This window comes from Atractosteus spatula, chromosome 8 (assembly GCF_055471065.1).
Source record: "Atractosteus spatula isolate fAtrSpa1 chromosome 8, fAtrSpa1.hap1, whole genome shotgun sequence".
In the NCBI taxonomy this organism is placed as follows: domain Eukaryota; kingdom Metazoa; phylum Chordata; class Actinopteri; order Semionotiformes; family Lepisosteidae; genus Atractosteus; species Atractosteus spatula.
The window spans coordinates 3,470,946-3,498,808 of record NC_142713.1 but is presented as its reverse complement, the minus strand read 5'-3'; the positions used below and the strand labels follow the sequence as shown (position 1 = coordinate 3,498,808).

General features: G+C 40.9%; 1 protein-coding gene across 1 annotated transcript; it reads right to left on the bottom strand.

Moving 5' to 3' along the window:
• Positions 1-243: 243 nt before the first annotated feature.
• On the bottom strand, positions 244-27,863 carry ntf3 (neurotrophin 3). Its single transcript, XM_088924075.1, has 2 exons — positions 27,697-27,863; positions 244-7,163 (listed from the first exon to the last, which is right to left on the bottom strand). Exons 1-2 carry the CDS (start codon positions 27,712-27,714, stop codon positions 6,396-6,398), a joined length of 786 nt encoding a protein of 261 aa, XP_088780201.1. The 5' UTR covers positions 27,715-27,863; the 3' UTR covers positions 244-6,395.

Genomic DNA, 27,863 nt, shown 5'->3' with positions numbered 1-27,863 from the left:
ATTTTAATGGACTGATAATGGAATTATGGTGGTTGCACACATGTACTGTATGTGTCTATGGTATAGGTATAAAGCTATGAGCATCTGTGTTAGACCCTACCTTACACACAAGTTAAAGCTAGACGGTGCTTGTGTAACTTCCATTTGTGCCTGTGAAAGCAATCCAGATGTGGACAATTTATCCTCCTGCAAACAGTACAAACAATAACACAACCCAAACCACACAGAGCAGGAGAGAAGAGCTATAGAAAACATAATTGTTTATTCCGAAATATTTCACACAGACTGCTGAGACCTTTCCAGGCAGGTGTTTTACTTTGTGAAACAGTAAACCAGTTTACAACAAATCATCAAGTATCTTAATTCAATTCATTTCAAATAGAACTGTCATGTAGGATAGCTGTAGTCCTTCTATTAAACACAAGTACATTTACAGCTGTCAACAAACTGGAAATTACATCAGGCAGCAAAGTAGTTATATACTGTACAATATACATCCAACATACTTGTCTGTACTAAAATAGAGGTCTTTATTAAATTTATAAGGTCATATTATTTGCACTTTTAAAATGGCAATTTACTCTACACTTGGAGCATACTTAGCATAGTACTCTAATTTTGGCACATTAACCTTTTCATAAGGGGTATTGAGGAACTGTGAAATTGATTTTTTTTAATTGTTATGGAAGTTATGCATCCTGTGACAATGTTGTGGGGGGGACATCAATCCATCCATTTTCCAAACACTTTGTCCAATTCAGGGTCACAGGCAAGCTGGAGCATATCCTGGAAAACACTGGGTTCAAGGCGGGGTACGATTTGGATGGGACGCCAGTTCATCACAGATACTGGACAAACACCAGAGCCAAAGAGGAAAACCAACAATAGCAAAACTGTGATTACAGGGTGTGCCTCTTCCCTCAGAAAATGTTACAATTTTAGTATAATTTACTTTATCGTAATTTATGCATTTGTTTCCAGTATACCTGGCTCTACAAATAAATGAAAGTCTCAACAGATTACAAAACTACATTCCTAATAATTCTTCCACTGATTTTGATTAATAGGGAACAAGTAAAAGTTAATTCCACACTTAAAAATGGAAAGGAGAAAGTTAATGTTTTGGCCCCTGAGCCTTCTTCAGCATTGAAGAAATGGGGAATTAATACATGTATGTGTGTGTTCCTTTGCTGCCAACACACACTGACACAGCCCCCTGTGGGAAAATATTTTTACAGGAAAAGGCACTGCAGTATCTGAAGATCCTGCCCCTTGCCTTACACAGAATTCAATTTTACCTCTCCTTTATAACCACAAACTGAGTTGATCCCTGCTAACCCTACAGACAAGACGGGTCACCCATGTCTCACTGAAGACTTTAAATACACACTAATTTAGTGGTTGTGCTGGGGTTCACATGCCTAGAAAGACTGCATATATTAATATACGTAGTATATTAAATAAATTGCATAAGATCTTCTGTAAATCAGAATGAATGATGTGTTTCTCACTGGAAAAGTTAAGATAGGTTATTTTACTTGCAAGTTTTGTCTCGGCAATACGACTCCTGCTTTTAAATAACGGCAAAACCAAATTCCTGCTTTTTGTGGACTGAAATATCATTCACAAAGCCTCGCACTTGGACTGCGAGCCATATCTCCTGAGAGCTTAATTTATAAAAATATCCCGGGGGCGAGTGCAGTCCTCTGTAACCACAAAAGGATTAGTCTGCATTGTTCAAGAATATGCAACAGGAACATTGCCTGTAGGAAAAAAATATCAAGTAATGGCATTATTTTTGTGAGATCCATATCTTACCCACCCCTGGGAAGAAAAAAACTGGCAGTGAGTGACAGATGCAGAACTTGAGCTCTGCTCCTGTAAAACGCGCTGTTTCATGTCCTTCATGGTGTCACAACTATAAAACCACTCTGTTGGCACATCTGTGCTATTTGCAAACTCAATCATATCCAGGAATTGTGAGAGGACATTGAGAAAGTAGTTTATACAGTGGCTGTAAATACTTTAAGAAGGAACTAACTCAAATCAACAACACTTCTTGTGCATTGAAGACAAATGACACACCAACACAGGCCTGTTTCTTAAATTTTTCTCCTGCCAAAATATCTTGGTAGAAGGATATCTGGATTTTGTTTTCCACCCGTAAGCTTCAATTCCTTCTCCTCTCAAATGCAAGTTGTGCAAATGCAGAGGATTTCCAAGTCAACGGATTTTGAAGATAAATTATGGGTGTGTATCAATACAAAAAGTTCTTTGAGAAAGATAAAATAGATGATAAATACTCTAGCGCCAGCACCCTGAAAAAGTTAGACCACATTGAATACATGTGCACAGCAAGTCCAGAAAACAGACATGTACAGTATTTAATACAGACAAGTTCTTGTATTGCGTTGTGTGACCATAACTGTGCAAGGAAGATTTAGGGAAAAAAACAGCAAAAGTATTTTAGAAACCAGCTGGAACAAGCTGTAAGACAACGGAACCAAATTGTGGACAACCAGGGCTAGGTATCCTACAGAAGAGAGGATTTCTTACAGAACAGTTTTTAAATGGAAAATTCCTAACGTGAACCGTCTTCAGCCATGTTGAGGTGCAGGCATTAACAGGAGAGGTTTAAGTCTGCCTGTCTCAGTGTAGGCTTTCCATTTTGAGAGCCTCAAAGAGGCTTAAAGCAAGTGAGCAATGAGGAGCCCATATCTAGCAAATACTGTCTTGATGGGTGACCATTCTAACATTCGTGAATGATTCTGTGTCCTCCTTACTTGCACAATGCTTTCTTTAATTGAACTTCACCCACTTGCAAAAAGAATGGATCATTTACATTTTACTCATGCCTTTGGTGTATGAACACCCACACGTAGTTTTATGCATGTTGCTCTCTGAAATTTTTTTTTAAAGTTTGACAAAGGAAGCAGGCATTGCAGTATGGTGCCTCCACAAATAACACAAATTGCTCTCTTGTCATGCTCTAGGACTGCTTTCTTCTTGCCATTGGTGATAATTTCATTGAGAGCACCAGACGTGGACTCTAAACATCAGTAAAGTACTGTGCTCTGAATTTACCCCCTCTCTTCCCTGTCATGTTTTCACAAGTACACCTCAAAAAGTGAGCAGCAATCAATATAATCAATTTCAAGATGGGAATAAGATCATTATCCTCTGTCTCTATCTGGTTGTCTTTATACTGTATATCACTGGCACAATGAAGACCTTTCAATATCTCAAGATCTAAAATGCTTACCTCAAAAGATCAGACTGGCATGTTGTAAACCCTTTTAATAAGGAGATTAAGTGTTCAAATCCCAGCTCTACATGTGTGGAGAGATTCTTAAGGCAGCTTTTCCACAATAAGACTGACTCTACAGTTGCTGCCGTGACAGTGCTGCGTAGTTAATGTCATTAAATGATTTTATTTTAGGGCTGCTGTTTTTCCTTATCTTTTGCAACCAAAGTAACCCCGCCATCATTAGCTTGCTGTTAAGAGTTTCACTATGGCTCTGAAAGTGATAAAGATGTTGTCGATGTGAGAATCTCTCAGAATGAACATGTTCCTCCAGGTGGAAGCAGGTTATTTGTGACTGGGGTACAGGAAAGTGTAGGCTGTGATTATAAATTCAGAAGTACATTATGTAGTGCAAACTGTAAATGTGGAGTTCAATGAAAGTTTAGTGTTATTATGGTCAATTAAGATTCATTCATACTGTACTTATTCAGATGCATTGGAAAGGTTTGCTGTCTCTCCTGAGTATGGTAACTATATGAAAAATTGCAATATGAAAAATTATAGTTTGAGAAATAAATAAAAATATTCTGAGGGCCCACAGGATGGAAAATTAAGTACATCGAGGACATTTGCTCAATCAGCTCACCAACATTTTAAAATACACTAGCTCTGTTTTAAACAGTTAGCCCACAGTGTTGTGAGTTACAGGAAAATGACATATCTAACGCAGCAAATTCAGGAATAAGACAGCAGGGATCATTGGTTCAGAGTCAAAGGACAGTTTTTTTTTCCTAGCCACAAGCTCCAAAACATTCAAAGAATTGATAAAACTGGGGAAAAAAACTATAACCTTGATTGCCAGCTTTTTGAGCCAGGTCAAATATACAATAAAAAAAGATGCTGACCTAGAATGGTCCTGGCATTGGCCATTATTAGAGAATTCAGAATCATGTTGTCAGTGCACAGCCTCCATAATGTTTATTACAGAAAAGGATTTTGAGCTTTTGTTGGTGTCAACTATTGTCTGATTTTTTTTTTTTGTTTTGTATATTTTAGCTGTAAAAAGCAAACAAGCAGGTTGTTTTCTAAGCACTTCCCATGAATACCTCAAGGGCTTAAACAGGCCACAGATTCATTGATGTTTGCTGTTGTGCTCTAGTTTGGGGGGAACCAGGAGCTTGTTTTGCATCAAGAATTAAACGCATGCATGGTGGCGCACTGGTTAGCATTGCTGCTTTGCAGTCCTGGGGCCCTGTGTTCAATTCCTGGGGGGGTTGTCTGTGTGGAGTTTGCATGTTCTTTTCGTGTTCACATGGGTTTCCTCCCACTGGAGGAAAGACCAAAGTAATCTGAAGACAAACTAGTAGGTTAACTGGCCCCGTGAGTGTATCTGTGTGTCTGTCTGACTCTGTGATGGACTGGTGTCCCGTTGCTTGCTGGGTTAGGCTCCTGCTCTCCTGTGATCCTCAACTGGTAGAAAACAAGACATTTCGCACTGCCTGACTTAATCTTCTATTCTTGCAGACCACCTTTAATATTGTAAAGAAAATATTAATTTGTATAACGCTGTGATGTGCTTAACACAATTTGAGGATTACACTTAAATCTGAGTTGCCCCATTCTCCATTCTCTCCTCCACAGACAGTGGTTCTTATCTCCTCTTGGTCTCAGAGGGAGGGGAAAAAGGAGAAAGAACCCTTTTGGAAAGGGACAAGCCAAATTATTATCTTATGTGCTTATGAAAGAGCTCTTTTCTCTCCATTGCTCTGTCTGTCTGGCCTTATAGCTCACACAGATGAGCTGACACAAAACCATCTTCAACTACCCAGCTTCTGTGGTCTAAAAACAACTCATACTTTTGGTTTTGGCCCTCTGTTTAAATACACTTGCCACTAATTGTTACTCTTAATTTGTTAGGAGGAGCTGCTTGTGAATCTTCACTTACACATTGGCAGAATATTTTAACAAGTGCTATATGAAACTCTGTCGCAGACACTGTATACACATTTACTTAGCAATTTTATCCTTCCCATCCTAGACGTAAGGAACTCTGGGAATATGTGTCTTCTGAGAAATTAGGAAAAAGGCAAATGTAAAAACAGGTGTATTTAAAACTGTCATGTGTGTTGACTGGGAAATTCAAGCCAGTGTGGATCGAATTCACCACTACCTGAATGAAAACAACCTGAAAACTGAAATGAATACAAGGCCTTTTAAACCAGCATTGCTTATTTCACATTGCTGACAATATTATGGAGTTATAGAACAATAACTGCTATTTTTTTTAGCATGACTGCTATTATTTTACCAAATACCTTGTGTAAATTCCCTTCTATCTCCGTTCCTTTTCTGACAGACGAGGATATTAGCACAATCTCCAGTGGTTTCAATAGTCTATTTGTCTTGAGCGCTCAGAATATTTTACATTCCATTTTCATGTTGAGCCCAAGCAAATTCTTGTATCAAACATTCAATGGGAATGGTAATGCTTAATGGTTTTTAAGCATTTCCGACGCTCGAAAGTTGAAGAGGTGTGTCATCGGCAGAGCGCTTCTGCAATTATTTGCCTGATGGTACAGTTTGTGGATCTTGCATGCGTGCACTTCATTGTCAAAAATATAGGTTCGGGATGTACATGCCTTCTACAGGAGTGTGATCAAATCATGGTTTTAGGAAAAAAACAAAGAACTCTAAATAGTTGCTCCATTACACTACGAAAACGAGTTCCCCATGTTCTTATGCGGAGAAGGATTTGCTTTTCCAAAATATCTTTTAGAGGTTGGACATGGTGAAACACCCATTTGGTCTTGAGAAGTGAGAACTGAATGAACATACTTCACAATACTGAAAGAAAATACTGATATCTGATTTGCCTTAGGAGACACCACCTTAAGAGGTAATCTGCACTCCAGAATCCCTCCTCTGTGCGAGGACTGACTGTAAAGACATGTGAGGAAGGCACAAAGTCTCTCCATCAGCGTTCCATTTTGGTGGCTTTGCGTGGTTTTTGTTTTCTTTACACACCTTTTTGAAGACTTTTTAATAAATAACACAAATATATAAAGATTTTAATATGCTACATGCAATTCATATAACTTAAAGGAATAATTTATGTCTGCAGTCCAGAGAGAAAGGGGGTGGGGGCGCTTGGTTACGTTCTCCGGGCTTTCCGGGAAAGCGCGCACACGCACGACGTGTCTATCCGGATCCACCTCCACCCCACGGAGTTCTTCTCTGAGGCCAGCGCCCGGACGAAGGTCTGGGAGGTCTTGCACTGCGAGTTCCAGCGCCGGTCGTCGATGCCCTTGCAGCTGCGCTTGGTGGAGGTGGAGGCCACGCACTTGGTCTCGTAGAAGTACTGCTTGACGTCGGCGCCCTCCATCTTGATCTGCTTCAGGACGGTCACCTCCCGCCCCCGGATGTCCACGGCCGTGGATTTGTCCGTCACCCACAGGCTCTCGCTCTCGCACACGGAGTACTCCCCCCGGTAGCTCTTGTGCTCCGCGTACCGCTTCTGCCGCGTCCGGTTCCGCGCCTCGGGGCTCCCCAGGTAGTCGTCCGCCAGGTACAACGGCGGGGGCTGCAGGGGCGGCCGCTCGCTGAGAAGCACCCGGGGGGAGCTGTACCGCTTGCGCTGCCTCAGCAGCTCCGCGTCCAGCTGGACGGCCAGCCTCCCCTCCGGGTAATCCCCCTCCTCGGGGACGCCACCGGCTGTTCTGCTGTCCGCCGCTGTCCTGTACGTCGCCCCCTGCTGGTGCTTGCTTTTCACGATGTCCGCCTGGAGGAGCCTGATGATCAGCGAGTTCACGGGGTCCGGTGATAATCTCCGCCTGTCCATCGACGTAGCTTGGATACCGCAGAGGTAAGCCAGGAACATTACATAAAGCAGGATGGACATTACTAGATTCACCTGTAAGATCTGTAGAGCAAAGGGGGGGGGGGGGGGGAACACAGAAGAGTGTAAATTACCTGTGCAGGTGAGAAAGGGCCTTTCAGGTCTGCGTTGTCTTACGCCATGCAATCTCAGATCATTTAGTTGTCATTAGGAAGCACAGGATACTGCATTAGACGTGCACTAGAACAAAACAGAAGGTGTACTGCACAAGCCCGATAACTTTTTTTAAAGACCAAAACAGCATGAAAACTGTCTGAGCTGGAGTATTAAAAGGCTTATTTTGATTGAAGTACCCGCATTGTTTGAGATCTGGCGTAACCTGCTCGACTGAAGGCCAGTCTTCTGGTGTTGAGAGGTTAGGACCCTCTTCCTCCTAATTATAAAACTAGGCCGTATGCCAGCTTGCTTCTCTCCCTCACATTTGTCCTCCACCTCTGCAGCTGCCCCTTGGTCACTCCTCTGTCCACAGGGATGTCCCAGCCTCTTTGTTCTGTGGCCAGGAGGTCAGCCCTTTAGCTAAGAGGGTGAAGCAGAGTTTACCGTGACTAAAACACTCGGTAACCACCTCTCACTTCACTCAATTCTTCTGGTGTTGCCATTCCTAGTGAGAATTGGAAACGGAGGCTTTAAAGGAGCACCGGACACACAATCCCGTTTCAAAAGTAAATAAGTTACAGCAGACGGGAAAATGACTTCTGGAAAACGGCTAAAACCTTTGACTGGCCCAGAAGTCTGACAAGAAATTTAACCGCAAACGGGAGCCGAAATTTGGTTTGTTTCAAAGACGGGTTCGGTAGAGCAGACATTTTATCTGAACTAAAACTGTAACCAGCACTCCTAAAACTCCAGATTTTGTTTCAACTACTTTTCAAGCTTCCGATTTTAGCAGATTTCGGTTTTGCTAATACTGGGATTTTTGTTAGTGCCATTAATTGGAAGTTCACCAAAGGTGAAATAATGTTTTGCTCCATACTAGAGGTTGCCAGCAAGGTTATAGAGAGATTTTAAGATGGACCTATCCACATGGTGTGGAGGCAAATAGCCGCCTCTTTTCTATTAAATGTGGATGTGCAGCTGGCTATGAATAAAAGAACTAAAGGAACGATAGGAATATTACAAAATAATGTTGTATGTGTTCAGCAATCATGCTGTTAAAACAAACCAACCAAAGGCCCCAAACGTGAAGCAAGCCGACAGTCGATTTATTGTAATTTTTTTCAAATATCGAGCAGTAAACAGAATAACACTGAGCTACAATGCAGGACAACAGGCAAAGCCAGTGATGCATGTGTACAGTAAAGTCCATAGTCGCCATTGCCCAGAGACCTATGATGATGTCAGCAGTCCAGTAGAGTTACCTTTTCCACTTGCTCAACACAAGCGAAGCATAAGTTTTTTGCATTTCCTGCTGAAACTGTCGGCTAGCATTGGCAATGTCACTTCACGGGACCATTTCATTTTTTAATCTTTGCTGTCCAGCTCTGCAGAGACTCCCACAGCCTGTCCTCCCATTACTACCCCAACAAGAAAAGAGGACTGTATAGTATTGCTGCCTCACAATGCTGGTGCCCTGGTTTCAATTATGTTAATGAGTCAATGATTCAATTACGGGCGATATCTGCGTGGTCGGTTTTCCTTGTGGTTTCCTCCGGGTGCTCTGGTTTCCTCCCACAGTCCAAAGACATACTTGTAGGTTAACTGGTTTCTGGGAAAATTTGGCCCTGGTGTGAGTTTGTGCATTTTTGTCTGTGTGTGCCCTGCGATGGACTGGCATCCTGTCCAGGGTGTACCCTGCCTTGCGCCTGTTGCTTGTTGGGATAGGTTCTTCCCTTGTTCGTGTGGGTTTCCTCTGGCTGCTCTGGTTTCCTCCCACAGTCCAAAGACATAGTTGAAGGTTAACTAGTTTCTGGGAAAAGTGGCCCTGGCGTGAGTGTGCATGTTTCTGTGTGTGCCCTGTGATAGACTGGCGTCCTGTCCAGGGTGTACCCTGCCTTGCGCCTGTTGCTTGTTGGGATGGGTTCCAACTACCCAGCGACCCTGTATTGGATAAAGCAGTTAGAAAATGGATGGATGGATTCCTTCTAAGAATAGCATCCTCTCAAGGAAGGGGAACTGCAAAACAGCCTATGACAAAAGGATGTGCAGCACAAACGGGCGTTTCCACACTCCTTAGGAACAGAAGAATGATGTTCCGTCTTTCACCCTGGGGGAGGCCACCCAGTCCAGTACCAGAGCAGTAAAATAACTATAACAGGCAAGTAAATAGTTTAGAAGACAATACTGGATTAGCAATTGATACTGATTTACTGTAGTGGATATTCTAAAGGCATATTTCACCCAGGTTTTTACCATAGCAGATGTCGGTGTCTGCCTCTAGCTGATGAATGATCCATCGGTACAGGGTAAATTGATCATAACGGACACCATGGTTCTTCAAAGGCTAGGCTGGCTAAACACCATTTAATCCGAGACGGGAAACAGAACTCGAATAAAGCAGAGAAACATTTGCCATGATGTATATAGCTGTCCAGAATGCTTCGTATCCAGAAGGCTAATGTACCTCAGCCTTATACCCGAGGAGGCTGCTTCTCAAATGAAAAGCCAAACAAATCCGAGGTAATATGTCCATGAGGAATGAGACCTGGCTAACAAGCAGGAAACAGTGTGTTGCCTTAAGGGGCACGACATCTCATTAGGCAGATTAGATTAGCTCTTCCAGACCTCCAAGGCCTAATTTGGATTCTGCTGTTTAGCAAACTAGATATATTTGCAGATGAGATTAAAATGGGGGGGGGGACAAATGCAAAAATAGCAGCAAGGGAATCCCAAAGACAGATAAAATCTTGGAGTGAGCTGATGTAAGGAAAAATTAAATTGAACACTGAGAGAGGCAAAGTGATCTGCACGAGCAGTAGTAATCTGGGAAGGTTCTGGCTTCCAATGCAGAAAGTAAGCTAAGTAATATGACGAAGTCCCGCACCTGGAATATTGTTTCTATTGTTGGTAGCCTTGGAAAGAGTTCAAGGAAAAGCAAAAAGAAGGATTCCTGGTCTCTGGGGAATGTCATGTACAGTCTGGTTAAGGGAGCTACTGTAAGCCTCCTCAGTCTAGAAGAAAGACCATTTAATTCAAGAAGGAGATTCTAGGGTGTCAAATATACTGTGTTAGGTCAAGCCAGGTGACTATTTCACACTCGGTAGAGGATCAATGACATGGATTTGCAATCGGATAATAAAGGAATTTGCTTAAGACACATTTTCCAACACAGTGGGTAAGCTCCAAACTCCAGGGACTTTAAAGAAACATCTTAAAAGTTAATAAGGATATAACTGTAGGTTTAGCCTAGCTACTATACTACCAAACCAGCAGGATTTGTTGAATAACCCCTTTTCTGCATCTTCCTTTATTAAAGTCCATCCTTCTTGTTTGGCCACAAACAGATATCCGAATCTTACGAAGAACATAACCCTGAAGCATCCCAGCAATATGTATTCATCAATAAAACTGACAGGGAAGCAAGAAAAGGATTTCATATACTGGTGATAAAATCTCTCATAAGATTTACTGCAAATCAGATTGATCAACTTCATGGGAGAGTTTTGTCATCTGAAGGTATTTTGAAAAGCAGGTTTGGTAAGTCTCTGCATTGACAGGAGCTTTCTCAATCCACTTCACCTACACGTGTTTTAACCATTACTGTGTGGAGTTGTGAATGATCAGGACAAATGTAGCAAAGGATCGCGAAAATGCAGAGAAGGGACTAGAAAAATGATGTGAAGAGTCTGGAAAAGTTAGCCAGTGGTCTAGAAAAATGTAGAGAATGATCTGGAAAAATACTCCAAGAAGAAACTCGTATGCAAATCTGTGAAACCAGAGTGCAAGTAATGCTGGAACCCCAGGTGAATGCAGAAACTGAGAAAGCTGTCTGTTCCCAGTGATCCACAGCCTAGAATGCTTTCTAGTTCACTTTAGTGCCTCGGTTGTTAAATACTTTGTAAAAATGACAGCTGGTTAATAAAATCATGATGTTTGGAATTAATTACATCTTGAGGTCTTGAGTTAGCCATCACTGACCAAACTGATCATAAAGTACTTGGAAGGACTCCCGATTGGCATATCAATAAATCGTGCCCCCTTAAAATAACCGTTTTCAAGGATGGTCCAAGTCTTTCTTCACGTGTTCCTTTCTTGATAGGGATGCATGTGAACTTGGATATTTTGGATGCATTTTGATATCTACTGAGCACATTAATGTTAAAGCAGAAAATATGTATAACTGCAGATCTGACTAGTCTACTAGTCATGTAAGAGATTAGTTGTTGGTTTTTTTTCTGGGAGGAGACTAAAGTTTCTATTGGTAAAGGTTAAAGGTCTTATTTGTCCTGAATAGAATGCAACATGTTTCTGAAATTGTGAGCATTAGAATTAGAAATGCTTGATCTTTTTATATAGCCAGTGTTAAGATACTATACACTATTCAGACCTTTTATCTTTGCGTTTTAAATTTTTCTGTATCAAACAGGATCAAGCAATTATAATTCCATGAGCTTTTAATAGTGTCTTGAATGCCAAGTTATGGAAAGATATGTATTATCATGTCACAACTTAGAGACAGTGTTGCATGAATTCAGCTGTCGGCTTCAGACAAGGCCATAGACAAGAAGTGCAACCCCCTGGATAAGCCATTGAATACATTTCAGTCTTAATCATTTGAGTTGTGGCGGCCAACCCCTGAACTATCACATGCAACAGACAACATCGATAAGCTAGAAGCAAGGAAATTGAAATGTACTTGCTCTGTTTGATAAGAGACAATATGATGGAGCCCTATGTGTAAGTGAATTTTTTCATTCGGGAAAAATGCCCGATTTGATTTGCTGCTCTTATTATTTAATATATTATAGTACTTTTCCATCATATACACAAAACCAACCATTGCTCCCCCAAACAAAAAAACAAAACAAATAGATATATACCCGCATACACACAATGGTTCATAAACAGCTTAAGGCCCAAAAGCGTGCAAGGCTATACCTTCATATACCAGAGTATACACCATGTGTATTATAATGTTCTGCATGCTCCTTTTCTGTTCCAGTGTGATATCAGGTTATACTTTGAAAGATGCTATATCACATTTCAGACAGTTAAGATTTTTCTTCTGCTGCTCCCTGACTTGCAAATCTACAGGTGAGACTTGACATTTAGGCAAATATCTACCTGCAGGACATCCCTAATGTCATCGCTGTGTCCCTGCTAACCTGCATGCTGCAAGCCTGCAGCTATGTTTATACACCATTGTAATCCCCTTCCTCAAACCTGCACCCCACAAGGGCATCATAATTGTCTTCCAAATTAGTTGTTTTAAACATGTCGACTTACAGAACACTAGGGACATCAGACTGAATGTCTTAATGCTCCCCCTCACGTTGATTGCTTACCAATGGACGAATGGGATGTTTCTTATTTATTTTATAGTCATGGGATCACGAGCTGATTGGGTGCAGTATTTTCATTTTCAACATTCACTCTTTCAGCAGTTTAAACTCTTTCCTTATACTTGTGTGAAATCATCATTGTTAAAGTAACTCGGATGATGTTACGGGACACCCCTATAACGTGGTTTATCACGTAACTCGGGTGATGTGATGGGACACTTAATAAAGTCACTCAGATGATATTATGGGACACTGGTGTTGATAAAGTAAGATGTTACGGGAGACCGCTGTTGATAATGTACTGTAACTCAGATGATGTGAGGGAATATTGATAAAGTAACTCAGATGATGTTATGAGACACTGCTGTTGATAACGTCTCAAATGATGTGAGAGGACACTAGTGAGAAAGATGTTATGAGACACTGGTATTGATCAAGTTACTCAGATGCTGTAATAGGACACTGGTGTTGATAAAGTAACTCAGATGATATGAAGGATCACTGCTGTTGATGTTACTCGGATGATATGAGGCACTGATGTTAATAGTTACTCAGATTATATGAAGGATCACTGCTGTTGATGTTACTCGGATGATATGAGGCACTGATGTTAATAGTTGCTCAGATTATATGAAAGATCACTGCTGTTGATAACATAACTCAGATGAAGTTAAAGGACACTGCTGTTGATTATGTAGCACAAGGTGATAAGATGGGACACTGCTGTTGATGAAGTAGCTCAGATGACGCGGTTTCTTTTCCTCGTTTCAGATATGGTCCTCGCCCTTTTAATTTCATTCTCCTTTGTTTCACGACTGCAACCCTGAACTGCGCAATGTGAATCTGTACAAAGTGTACGTGGTCAGTTTTCTGTAATTACTTGTGTTCCCTTTCCTTTGGTGTTGGGGTTTAAATCTATTAATAAAGGTATTAATTGGTGTTAATCGGATATTATAGTGAGTACCATTGCTCAGTTAATGAATGTCTCTGGTGTCACTGAAATACTCTAAATGACCTAAATGAAACACTACAGTACAGCAGGTTAACTGCATACTGAGAATCCTCATTTTATCCTTTATTTAACCTCATTCTGCTGTTTTATTTTCAACAAAAGAGAATAGATGGTGGGTACTGCATGTGCCTAACCTGTCTGATCACAACACATTTCTTTGTTTCTGTCTGGGGCTAAAAAAATTGTTCTCACAGTACACGAGCAAAGCTTTAAAAAAAAAAAAAAAAAGTGAGACCAAATTTATTGAAGACTGTGAGACAGCCGTTACTGAAGAGGCGGTTTCCTCCCATGCAAAGCAGTTTGTCAGAAAAACAACAGACCTGCTCACTGGCACGCACGCATGTGAGCGAAGTCCCTCTGCTCTTGCCTCGGAGCCCAGTCCCTGCCAGTAGGCCTCAGCTGAAGCCTCCTGAAGCTGTTGTGCCTTCAGGACTTCCAACAGTTTTAACTGCAACCCCCTCCCCTCCCCATCCTGTATCCCTTGTTTGACCTCCAAAGTACAGTGTAGTCACAGAGCAGATCTGGTATGCATACTTTCCACTTGCCAACTTGCCAAGACTGAATTATTAGGCCCCAGGGCCACTATGAGAAAATCCTGGAGCTACAGCAATAAGAGAGCAGCAGGTCCCCCGTCTTCTCCAACAGCGGAATGTATTGTACCTATTGAGCCCTTCCTGCTGAATCAGCCCTCTGCTGTCAGCTGCTCCATTAACATTCTCCCTTGTCACCTTTGCAGGAAAAGTGCCCTCTCCTCTCAACTTTAAAAAGAATTTGTAATTGCCTCTTTTATCACTTTCATCCATCATCTGGTTCAGCACCTCGTCGCAATCTTCTGTACAGTGCTGTAGTCAGGTCACTGTCTGATCACTTACAAAAAGCCCTCCAGCGCACTTTTTATATACCTTGCTTTTCCAAACTGCCCTTACTTAATGTACTATAGAAAAAAAAAAGAAACTGCAATATAAAATACAGTATATCAGCCTCTTACAAATAGCAATCACAGCTGTCCTCTGTAATGTCCTGTATTAAAACCATGGCCACCTTGTACTTTTTTACACCGTTAAATGAAAAGGCAGCAAGAAATGTTGGCAGTAGAAGGTTATCATAGTGGCTTTGAAGGGATTACTTTAAAGCAGTGGCCATCAGAACATCCATCCATCCATCTGTTTTCTAACCTGTTTCATCCAATTCAGTGTTGTTGGGGAGCTGTAGTACATCCCAGCAAGCAACCAGGGTACACCCTGCATGGGATGCCAAACCATCGCAGGACATGCACAGACACTCACACCAGGGCCAATTTCCTTAGAATCCATCAGTATGTCTATGGACTGGGGGAAGAAACCTGTCTGAATGTGGAGAGAACATGCAAACTCCACACAGACAGAAGCCCAGGTCCGGAATTGCACCCAGGGCCCCAGTGCTATAAGGAAGCAGCAGTGTTCAAGACTGTGCCACCCTTCCACCAGGACATGTGTAAAAAAACCAAAACAAATCGCGACTCATTCTAACCTTGACGTAATGATCACACATGGTACTCATCAAGTGAGTGATGGAGAAAATCGAGTGGAAAAACAGAACTGGGATGTCGGCATGTTTGTTAACTCAGAGGTCATGCGTGGCATTGAGCATTGCTCTTTGGCCGTTCTTTACAACTTCTATTAGAGAATGGAAAAACTCAGCACATGCATGTGGAGGAATAGTGCATTAATTTGCAGAGTGAATTGGATCATGTTTGTGCAATTACACCCCAGCATTGTTCCTCACAAAAGGTTAATCTGAGATCTGAGACAGGTCCTCAAATGCATGTCACAGTCAATGGAAACGCAGCAATTTTCGCTGGTGGCAAGATGAGGGGTTTGCAGGGACAACATGGTGATCAATTTATTTTGTAACTGAGATTTAATAACCAGTCTGAGTAATTGGGACTGCAGTTCCCCTTTAAGTTGCTGGACTGCCTGGGAACATTTTTTTTTTTTAAGTTAGCTAGGAAGAAAAAAAAGCTGGTCTCTTTAGCTGCATCCCATTCACATAGATCAAAACTGCCTCGATTTTGCTGTTGTCCAGGGCTGAAATGCAGAATTTCAACACAATTATTAGTGCTACTAATAATAATGAGTAATAAGATTATATTAACATGATCATTACAGCAATACCACTGTTAAGTTTTACAACCACCGTTGCTCAACCCCTATCAAAGATGAAAATCACTTTTCTGCTACAAAGTGTCTGTCGGCAATGGAGAAACTGCAAACTTAGAAGAAACGAATGCGAGCATGTTCTGAGAGCTGCTCATAGCATTTATCTTGACAGCCTACTCAGAGCAGGTGTTTAAAGAGCTTTGCATCTGAGTATTAATCATTTTTCTTAACTTGAAAATTTCTGAAATTTTTAGTGAAGCCCAACTGTGTATTGGTCATGCAGACAATGAAATAAGAATCCAAAGGAGTACATTGTTGGTTTGGAGTTCTAATTTTGAAAGATGTGCAAAAATGTAAACCAATATACTGTAGATAGTTAATGGGATGTGAGAAGACTCAAACTAAGGCAGCCGTTTACTCTAAGGGGACTTTGAACTACGAAAAATTAAGATTCTATGGTTTTACATATTCAGACATACAGGAGATAAATCTAACCTCCAGTCACAAATGACACAAACGTGATGGTTATTTGTTAAAAAAAAAATAGCCAACATTCATAAGTGTGGAAAATTAAGTTTTAAAATTAAAATTAACTCATTTTAACTCATTTTAACTCATTTTGAGTTAACTCAATTAACTCAAAATTAACTCATCCACAGTGCAGTGTCTGTTTACGCTAAAATGTGTTTTGGGGTCAACCAGTGGAGCAACACGGGTCACACTGAATTAATAATGACAAAACATTTAATTCAGAAGATACATATTTATTAATTTGCATGGAAATATTATAGCAATCAAATGTAAGAGGTTGTAACACCACATGCAACATTGCAAGACAAATAATACTGCATATTCATGTTCTAATTATTCATTTACTACAAAAACTAGGAATTCAGTAAGCCTGTCTAAATAGTGCTTTTCATAAAAAAATTTTAAAGATCCCTAATGATTGAAAGATTTACATTTAGAAAGTAGCACAAAAACATGAGCTGTCTTCTATTTAATTAACCCTTACTGCTAATTAGATATCAGGTAATTAGAACCAGGTGTTGCTAAACAAATGCACATGATTAGTTGATCATCAGGAAGGGCTTCCACCTTGTATACACAATTTAGGAACTTTGTCGGTTTGGTCTGGAGCATTCAGGTTTGTGGTAACATCCTGCCCAGGTCAAAAGATATTTGTGATGGTCTCGGAGAGAGAATCGTGGGTGCTCATCAGTCTGGGAAGGGCTGTAAAGCCATTTCAAAACAATATGAAGTCCGTCATTCAGCAATGAGAAGAAGAATTTATAAACGGAGAAAGCTGAAGACAGTTGCCAATCTATCCAGGAGTGGGTGTCCCAGCAAGGTCACTCCCAGATCAAACTGTATGATGCTGCTAGAGAACCCCAAAACTACATAGAGGGATCTACAGGCCTCTGTCAATATGGTACCGATTGTTGAGTACAGAAGGTAAGCTTATGCTGTTAAGGCACTTATTATTCAAGTCTGACAGAGGGTGTGTTGTATATTTTGTGCATGATTTTAATCATCATAGTATAAATGTTTTACACCAAGGGATCCTGATGTCCTGGTACATGATTGATTCCCCTAATCTTACGGAGGGCATTTTGGCCAAACCTAGCTTCCTCAGCTATTATGCTCAAACTTAGCTGAAAATGGACATTCTGGCATTATGGGATCTCAATCACGACAGTGATGACCGTACATCCAAGTTGATGAAATATTCAATTTTCTCTGGAAAAGACTGAACAATAATGACTTTTGTGGACGTGTAGCCAAGAGAAAACCCCCTTCTCTCCCAAAAGAACATTGCAGCATGGCTTAGGTTTGGAGGACAGCAATGAAGGGCAAAGAAACATCGCTGTGCTCCTGTCGCGTGAGGTGTGATTTAGCTGCTGTTTGGAGTTGGTGAGGACTAGACGAAGATCAGATATGTCTTAATATGTAAAATCGTGGAATTGTAAGGGGATTCAATTTCTTTCACATCACCGTATGCTTACCTAGATGCATTTTTGAAATCTAAATTTTACATATTCAATGCCATATCCACTGACCGCTTATACAAAAAACAGTAGCTTCACCTCAGAAAGCCGTTCTGTGTGGAAGACACAAGCATCTTGCAAGCTACCCCTCACACTGCCTCACACTCTACACCTGAGTCCTTCATTACCCACCTGATCCTGCCCAGACTGCAAAACTGCGTTGTGGTGATGAAACGCGAGTTTTGGCTGACTTAACTGTTTATTTTTAAGAATTAATTAACGAAATGAATGCTGATGGGGATCAAAACTGAAAAATATGAGAAATGCCACAAAGGAGAAGAGCTCATCCAGCTTATTTCAGACCTTTTAAAAAGGGCAAGGTACATTTGACAAAACTGTGCTACCTTGAAAAAGCACTGCCCAGCAGCTATTTGGATAATATGGGGGTTACAATGGTGTAAACTCCAGTGTGGTTCTGGATCAAAATAACATGGTATTGAAAATTGTAGGTCTTTTTCAGAAGAGAGGGATCTCTCGTGGCAGACTCCTACTCTGTGAATCTTAACAGATTTTCTTCTCAAACTCCTTTCCAACAGTCCGGAATGTATACAGGCAGTTATTTGCCAGGGTTTTTACTAGGCCTCAATTCACCCCGTTAGTTTTTGTTTGAGTTGGGGAGCTGAACAGGTTCCTGATTTGCTGCCCATCCACCCAGAGACCCCCCCCCATTCTTGGGCCACGCAGAAAGAAATCTTGACAAAACATCTGAGAAAAATCTTTTACTTTGTTGGGGGGGCTGCAATTCGGGTGGGGATCAAGAAACGTTACAGATGACACTTCAGAGTGGCGATTTTTAACGAGGTCAGGTGCATTCTGTACGACACGCGCACAGATAAAACTGTCAATAAGGTCAAGGATGGTTCTCTTTTCAACACCCGAGTTTCAATGTATTACACCCACTGTTATTCGACTTACAAATTAAAAAAAAAAGCCTCTGCTCATTACAATTTATGTATTGAAGTTTACATGTGGAGCTGCGTCAGCATGCGTAGGCTGCAAAGGAACAAGTAAAGGTTTATTCCTGTGACACCGGAAGAAGGCTCTGAGCCGAAACATTGATTCTCTTGGAATAAACCTTTACCTGTTCCATAATTTATGTATGTTTGTACTGTATGCACTACATACACTTCCAGTTATACTGTATCAAGACAACAGCCGAGTCATACTGTACATATTCTTTATATATTAAGAACTTCAAGACGTACTGTAACTGTATGTATTACCAATGGATGGAGGTGTGGTGCCTATTGTCATGTGAATTGTGATAATGGTGTTTAAAAGACTGAGCTAATGGAAACCTCCCTCTCTCCTGCTCTTAAAGAGAATGAGGTATTCAGAGCATGTTGGTTGAAGCTAGCTTTTTCTCTGGTCTCTTTAGTAACTTGAAGAGAGTTTAACGGAAACAAGAACACAAAGATGAGATCCTCTACATTATTTTTAACCGTTTCATTTTAGGAAAGAAGGGTAGGTGATTTTTACTGTCTTTTTGTGTGACCACCACAATCGTGTTAAAAATCCCATTGAGGATGAATGGGACTACCTGAAATAAGACAAAAGAAGTTCAGTCTAGGTCTAGATCACACTGGACAAAACATTACTGCATTATGCCAGTTTACCAATTTAATTTAGAACGGTAGCTTGTTTTACAATGCAATTACAGTATATGAACTGTAGGATAACATTGTGATTGGATAATTACAAAAAACAATATTTTTTCTATTAAATAATGTCTAAACTTATTTTATATAGACCAATATTTAAAAGCTCATTTTTAGAGAATTTTCCCCTTTTCCCTTCTACTGCATTTAAAAGTATCCCACTAGCCTCTGAACTGTACAGGAGCGCCAACCGTCTTTCTCCCAGTAGCCTCTTAACTGTACTGGATAGTGTACTGTGCTTCTTCCAGAACCCCCTTAACTGTACTGGACAGTGAACTGTGCTTCTCCCATTAGCTGCTTCTCTGTATGGAAGAGCAAACCCCATTTTTCTCAGTAGCCACCTAATGACACAACATTCTTCACCCACTAGCACCATAAACTAGGCTTCTCTCCCATGTGCAATATTGCAATACCAATGTACAGTTTGTACTGTTACTTACTGCAGTGTTAATCCTGTAATAATAATAATCATTACTTTCTATGCCTCTTCCTATAATTGCTAAAAATTCATTAGGATTATATTGATTTTAAATTTAACACTTGGATAAATGTAATGAAGAAAAAAATGGAGATTTATATTTATGATGCAGAATTATTTATAATTATAAAGCATATTAATTAGTGTGTGTATATATTAGTACACTATGTATTATATATATTAAATGTGAATGGCAATTACAGTAGCTGTATATTATAAAGAAATTCTATAACCTACAATAAGATCCTTTTTCTTAAAACGTCCTGTGAAATCAAGTATTTAAAAAAATGTGGACCTTTACATTGGGCTGTGAAAATTCAAGTGATGAATAAGAAGACAATATCTGGTATCTCATATCTGGCTTAAATATATGAACAAAATATTTAGAAATCATTTAATATTTACAAAAGATCTAAAGCTTATTTCATTTCCCATGTTCCTTAACAAAAAATCTCACAGGCACAGCTTACGCAATTGGGCAGAAGTTGTTCATGTCTGTACTGCATGCTACAACAATCAAACCACCATGACGGCCAAATTATATTCAGAACAGTGCGTTTTTGAGTGTCTTTGTCAGTAATGATTCAAGGACAGTGACTAAGCGTCCATCATGCCAATTCAAATGTCAGGCCGCGATGCAGGGAGCTGACTTCTAAAATCCTGTTTTATGAGTTCCGAGTCCAAATGCTGCATAACGAGACCACTGGTGGATTGCATGAGGAAAGGGAAAGAACATATATTTAAGACAGAAGTCCGGATAAACGGAACAAATCCGCAGAGTGAGCAAAAAGCTACATTACAGTGAGATATCGTACTTGATAGTTTTGAACCCGACCTTCAGTAGACAGAAATACGAGGGTGACACTGTTAATGCAGCATTATAAAACTACTGGAGCAGAGACGCTTAATTTAGCCAGAATAGAGTGGAGGCAATGATGGATCTCTTCAGAACTGATATAGAGTTCATTAGCATTAAGGATCCCAAGTGCAAGTACTGAATGTACACAGGTGCCACTAAGGACGTGGGAGTACATGAAAATTATAGTGAAACTGCATTTCTAGAGTAGCCAACAGAAATTTAGCGTCGAAAACGGATAGAATGATGGTTGGGTAGACAAGGCGATGCTGATCGCCAATCAATCAAGCCGTTAAAACTCTGGCCACACCTGTCACTACGGTAGCAATGCAATCGTGCGATAGGACCTTCAGCAACATGCCCTCCGAGCAATTCACCACCTTGCTGAAAGCAAGGTAATTATAAAGCACTAGAGGCTGACCATCGCAAAATGGTCTGTACCCGTGCAGAAAACGTCATTGCTTGAGCTTGAAAATTTTAAAAATATGTGCAAGGAGGGCGAAACTCAAGCATGAGAGGGGAAAATAATCAATCTTGACTGAATTCGCACAACGGTTGTGAATACCTTAATGATCGTACGGATGGACTCACCCACAGATATCACAAGTTGCACGGTTTTGAATAGCAAACAAATCAGAGCTGCCAGCATTGCTAGATATGAATACTGTCAGAACCATGAGTAAATAGCTTTCATCATCGTCATTATTATCAGGAGTAGCAGGAGCAGCAAAAAACATCTGGCGATATCATTATCATTCCCTTAGCCGGTTACAGACTTGGAATGCAGGGACCACTGATTGATTCCATCTTCAAATATACAATTCATTATGATCTTGGCATCTGGGAGGAGAGGGGAGATTTTTTTATACATCTTTTTTTCCCCAGGGGTAACAAAACTCACAAGGTATACCAGCATGGCAATTCTAAGCTGACGGATTCAGTAATAATACCTACTGTATGAAGCTGCTCACTGTAAAACTGGAAAAAACCTTGAAAAGAGGCTGGTCCAACTGGTTGCTCAAACCGACTTTTACCGTCGGTCACAATGAAGCCATCTGAAAATGGTTCATCTCATATTGTTACCAAGATGATAATGATCTTTGACCTCCAGAGGAAGTTGGCGGGGGTTCTGAAGGACTGCTGGGATAGTACTTAACATTAGAAAGTGTTCACCCTTTTTAAGCAAACAATGTCACTGCCTTTTCAAGTTAGACCACTGCAGCGTTACAGATATTATTATCGTAGGTGTGAAATGCACATTCTGAAGAGAGAAGCAAGTTCTGACATCAGGCATGTAATCTACACAGGTACCTGCCCTAGGCAGGTGTATGTAACATCGGCTATTGAACCATGTTCAATTCCTCCCCAGTGTTCACAGCTTTGTAGCTCTCTGCTTCTCACAGACCTGCCTTTGCTACTTTGCCTCACATATGGGTTGTCTAACTACCCTGTCCTCAAGGGTAGGTCGTCATCCCTCAGCCAAGTCGGGGTTTGTGCCAAAAACTGCCTGTAATCCCCGTGCATGGATCCCTGCACATTAGCCAATGAAAAGGCATGACGCCCTGGATTGCAGTCTGCCTCTCCTGTAAAACGCAGTGATCTCAACTATCACTGCTGGTACTAAACTGCAGAGGTGAGTCAAGGGCCTACCTAATGTACAGCTACACGTGGGATAATGAGGAGTGCCACAGAATACTATGGAACTGGTTTGACTGAATGTCCTGACAAACCTGCAGTCTTCTGTGACCATAGGGAACTGTGCTGATAACCTTCGTCACAATGGGAGAGAAGTAATGGGCTAGTAATCTGTGTTTATTAACAAACAAAATTACTCATTTATCTGAACCACTGTGTAACTGTGCTTTAATTTATCTTTCTTCTTGCAAACGCTGTACATCACACCTCTCGGCCAAAGTTTTCAGACCTACATTTCTGTCTTATCTTTCATATACTGCTTGTGCTATTTTTTCCCCCACTATCTTGCCTGCGCTCTCTTCTAGCACTGTTCCATGAGAGACACTTCCACCTCGGAGTGTCTAAGCCCCGAGTTCTGTTTCTGTGTTTTCTATCAATTGTGGTAAGCACGGCATTAAAAGACACTTGCAGTCGGCGTTTTGGTTATCATAGCTCTGGCATACCTTATAACCACACTGTGAAGGGGAATTAAAATGACATTTTTCCTCCTAAGAGCCACACTAATTCACTTGGACGTCTTCAGTGTTCCCATCGGGCTACTCATTTAATAAGCCTGTTAAAGTAGCCAACCCAGCCAGTAAACTTGGTTTTCACAACTCTCACATCCTAACCATCTGGGAAATCTAAGGCTACACCCAAGTAACTGAATCAAGAAATTAGCAAAGGGTTCAAATTTGCTTTATCTTCCAAAACGGAGAGCATTCAGTACTTCCCCTCTCCCCCCCCCCCCCCCCCACAAGCGCTTCACCTGTGACGGCCAGTGCAGGCCCTGGGTTTATTAGTTAACTGGAAAAGAAAGGAGAAAATGAAATTAACAAGATGGATGTCGGAGGAAGTAGGCGTTCAACTGTTTGCTCGTTAAAGCCAAATAAATAAGAATAGAGGTTATTAGTGTGTGACACTCCAGCATTAAGCAAGACAAATCACCACTGAGGAACGGAGCAGAAAAACTGATTCATTCCTCTGTCACTTCTTGCTAGTTCTAGAATTACTCGAGTACAGTACTTGCCTGGTGCTTTGATCAAAAGCAGCTTACAGTGTCCCCCATTCATGCAGCCGGGTATTGCACTGGAAGGGTTTTAACTGAACTACTCTGGTCAGGGTGTCAACAAAAGCCCCTCACCTGGGATTTGAACCCCCAGCCTTCCGGTTACAAGGCCAGAACCCTCACCCCTGCACCACGCTGCTGTAGTCAAAGTAAACAGTGCACCACCATGGAAAAGACCGTTAGAAAGGCCCAGCTGAGGGAAGGAAATCGATGAGATGGAGCAGGCCCAAGGCCAGGGAGTGACCACAAAGAGTGAAAATACAGTATGCCTCTGCAGGCAGCACTTAAGTGGGAAAACAAAGCCGCACGTGTGGCAACCTAGGCTTCTGGGACTAGGAGGTGCTGCACCAGGAAAGTTCTTCATTGTACAATCATCAAGAAAGGGGGCCCTTAATCGCTGAACCGTGAGAAACGGCGTGTCCGTTCCCACAGAGCCACAGCCCGACCATTTGTCAATCGAGGAAAACAAAAAAAAAAAGGGAACACATCTAGGTGAACCGCACTGCCTTCCCTTTTCACAATACCCCACCAAACCCGGAAAACGGCTCCCCGTTCGTAGTTAAGGGGATGCAAACTGCTTTCTAAAGAAACCAGCTGTGCTTATGACTCTTTGACTCCCAGGGGCATAGGATCTCCAGTTAGATCTACCCCGGGAAGCGCGAGGCTGAGATGCACACAGGCCTGTGCTAAAATTTCTCTTTTAGGATCGGCTGATCAAAGCACAGAAATGCAGATGTTTCGAATCATAACCAGAGTCTGTTTTCAGATTCTTTTTCATGGTGTCTAAAGCAGGAGAAATGGATGCTAATATTATTACAGAGTCAGCTACACTGGAGGTTTGAAAGTCAAAATGATTTAACAAAAGTGAATTTTGTGAGCAAAGACTACATGTTGATGGTTATATACTGGATAGATAATGAGCCATTCGTGGAGAGTACTTGCACGTGCACAAAGTTCTAAAGACATTTTAATGGCGTCGTCTTAAATTACTCTGGAAAAACAAAAAAATTCAGGTAATTTGTCTTGACGGATAAAGTAAGATCATTGCTATTTTTTTCCCCAGTCATCCCTTGGAGACAGTTTCACTCGGACACAAAACTAGAGATTCTATCTTTTGAGGCAATTTTATTGTAGTGATCTAAAGTAGAACAGAACAGTCAAGGATGAGAGGTACAGTACCACAGAAGGGAAAAAAATCAATTATTCCCACTCAAAAGGTGCAAGACCTAACTTAGCTTTTTTTCTTCTTAGAATCTAGTACCATAATGCATAACATGATGTAAAGGATGTGCTAAAATGTAAGAAATATGAATAACTTCACAGACCTTTCCAGGAACTCTCACAGGAATAAACCTTGAGTAAACCTGGCAGCTCCTGTGAGTGTTTTTTTAGATTGCTCTTGCACAAAATCATGTTGGCCACAGATTTCTACAAATGCTTAATTGGCTAAACACTTAATTGGCCTTACGGAAACATAAATGTGACATACTTCCTTTAAATAGGAACTGCTAAAGAAACACAATCCATGCAAAAGAACAACTCTGTAACATCAAAAGATGCAAACTTGGCCCAAGAACAAACCAAAGTCCTTTCGTTTCATGGACGGTAAGTAGGAAGATTTCTTTTCTGACCAAAAAAGGAAAGAGTGGTACCTACCATCCAGTCAGCAGCAGAAATCGGCTTATTCCTGTAAAGCTCTGCAGAACCCTGATGCCTATTCTGAAAACTCGGCGCACAAGGCACGATTAAACTCTGGACAGAATGCCAGGCTATCACAGGGAGCACACGCATAATATGGACAATTTAGAGGCACCAATTTACTCAGACCCTCTGTATTTGGAGGGTGGATGGAAACTTATAGGGAAAACCCACATGCAATCGCTACAGAGCATGCAGACTCCACACAGAAAGATATAATCAAACCTACAATCCAGGAACTGGGAGACAACTATGCTGCGTTATCGCCTTATTAGACTGTAATGTGAAAATAACGGTTCAGAACGTGAATACACAGCCGCTAAACAACATGACGGCTCTTTTTTTGCATAAAAGCTTCCATTGGTATTAGTTATTCCAATGTTAAAAATTGCAACAAGCTGATTTTAAAAAAAATGTTTCAATGTAAATTTTACTATATTCACGTAGTTTGTACTTTCTCACACAAATGAGTGGCCTTATCAATGATTAATTTAAAGCTATAACAGCATACAGAAAATGTAACTAGACGGTTTCTGAAGGGTATCTATTTTAAAACGCAGTGCCACAAAGTAGCACGTTTATTTTGCGTTTGCTCTTATGATAATTGTGATTCTGTTTCTCCTGGGTTTGTATACGCCACATTGAAAGTCACTATTATGAGACACTATTCCAAATCCTTAAAGTATTAGATCTGAGTGCCGTGACGTTTTACTCCACATATCTAAAGAAACTAAAGAGAACATTATGTGCGCATGAGAGTATTACCGCAACGTATTAAAAGGGGGAGAAATGGTGAATCTGCAAAATTAAACATCATTCTAGTTGTTTATTCGAGTGTTGTACTATTAAACACAAAAAGCATTGCCTTCTCAACACAATTTACCTTGTGGAAAAGCTGAATCAAGGACAGTAAACGCTGTTAGATTGCATTTTAGAGTGCAAAAAAGTGAAAAAAATTGTCCGATGTTTTTCCCTGTCATGAAAAGGTGTTTAATTTTACCCTTTGTCACTTTTTTGTGCGTAAACTCCACCGCTGTGTTCCCTTTGCGTTTTATGTTGGGGAAAAAATAAGACGTAAATCAAGTGCACTATACTTTCAGTAAAGACAATCAAACCAGCTGCTTAATTTGGGAAGTCAGTAAACCTAATTCCTATTTCCCCTCCTAGTTAAAGCATTTACCTTCTGGGGCCAAGGCCATTATCTGACAGATGCTTCTGTAAAAACAAGTCTGTACACGACTCTGGAGACCAGAGAATGCTAATTGAAAAACACCGAGCGCGAATCGTTCGTAAATTCCCAGCGCATACAGTCACATTCACTTTAACCTACCGCCACCCCAGAGTCCTGCAGAAATCGTTTGGCAATCCCGTCGCCACTAAAGATTTGTATGGATTATCCATTTTACGGATTGCCTGTCGTCGGCAATGATTAGGCTGCAACCGTACAGAAATACGTCAGGAATGAAAGAAAGTTCATGTCTAAATGCTTCCCTCTCCAGTTAGAAAAAAAAGCGCAGTGTCTTCAAAGTCGGGATTTCCCTACTCATACCATAACGACGCATTTTACAGTTCGTCCCCGAAGCAGAAGTTTAAGGTGCAGTTCACAGCTGTAATCTGTGATTTAAAAAGACAGACCCCATACTGGTTTCGCTTTACTGTTCTTCTTGGAGTCACGGGTCTGAGACATTTTTCCCCTCAAAAAAACTCACTATCTACAAACTACTGTGAGGCTTGTACTGTCCAGTACAGTATATACTGGAGAGAAAATACACTAAAAACAGAACTGCAGCCTAGTAAGAATTGGGTGTTTTCATTTTCATTTTGAACTTGAATCACATTAGAGTAGTATTACGTCTTCATTTTAGGAAACCTCAGTTAAAATGCATTAAAATTAAATACGGACATTGTGACAGCAGTGTCACGCCGAAAATTTCGTTTTCTTCTCCTAGAGAAGAGGCGTGCATTGAGTGATGACTGTGCCCGTACTAGTTTAAATTTACCTTCGGGCACTGTGTGGTCTGTAAAGATGTTTCGTACATTCCTAGCAGATTTCAGTCCAAACCAAACTGGACTGGAATCTTTAGAAGTGAAGACGAGGAGGGAGGAGGAAGGGGGGGGGTTGAGACAGAATTGATCACACGAGGTTACAAAATCACCCTCACCTCCAACATTAAGAAATGTTCTTCAACAGCAATAATAAGGGTTAAAAAGAACTGGGCTGTCTCATTAACTAACTCCAGGCGTCTTGCATGGACTGTTAATCCTATATCGCTTCAACAAGTACAATTTCTATGCATTACGTATTGTGTGTATATATAATCTCCATTTTCCAACTCTAGATGTCCAGCTAGAAGTCTGAAAATAAGTGCATTGATTTTTTTTTTCCCCAGTCTGCGGCAGGTCCTGTTTAATTCCCACGAACTCAAAATAAAGCACAATCAAATGCAACCAAAAAAAATATAGGTGTGCCTTAAAACTTGCGACTTACCGTAATAAAGGTAACCATAGCATCCGTGTAGAATTATCCAACAAAGTCGACATGAAGGTGATAATGTTAGCGAGCCGATTTGAAACTTCTCAATGAAAAGCGCAGTGCATGTTACCACGGTCGTCGTAGTGTGAAACTGTGCTGAAAAGAACTTAAGTCTCTCTCTC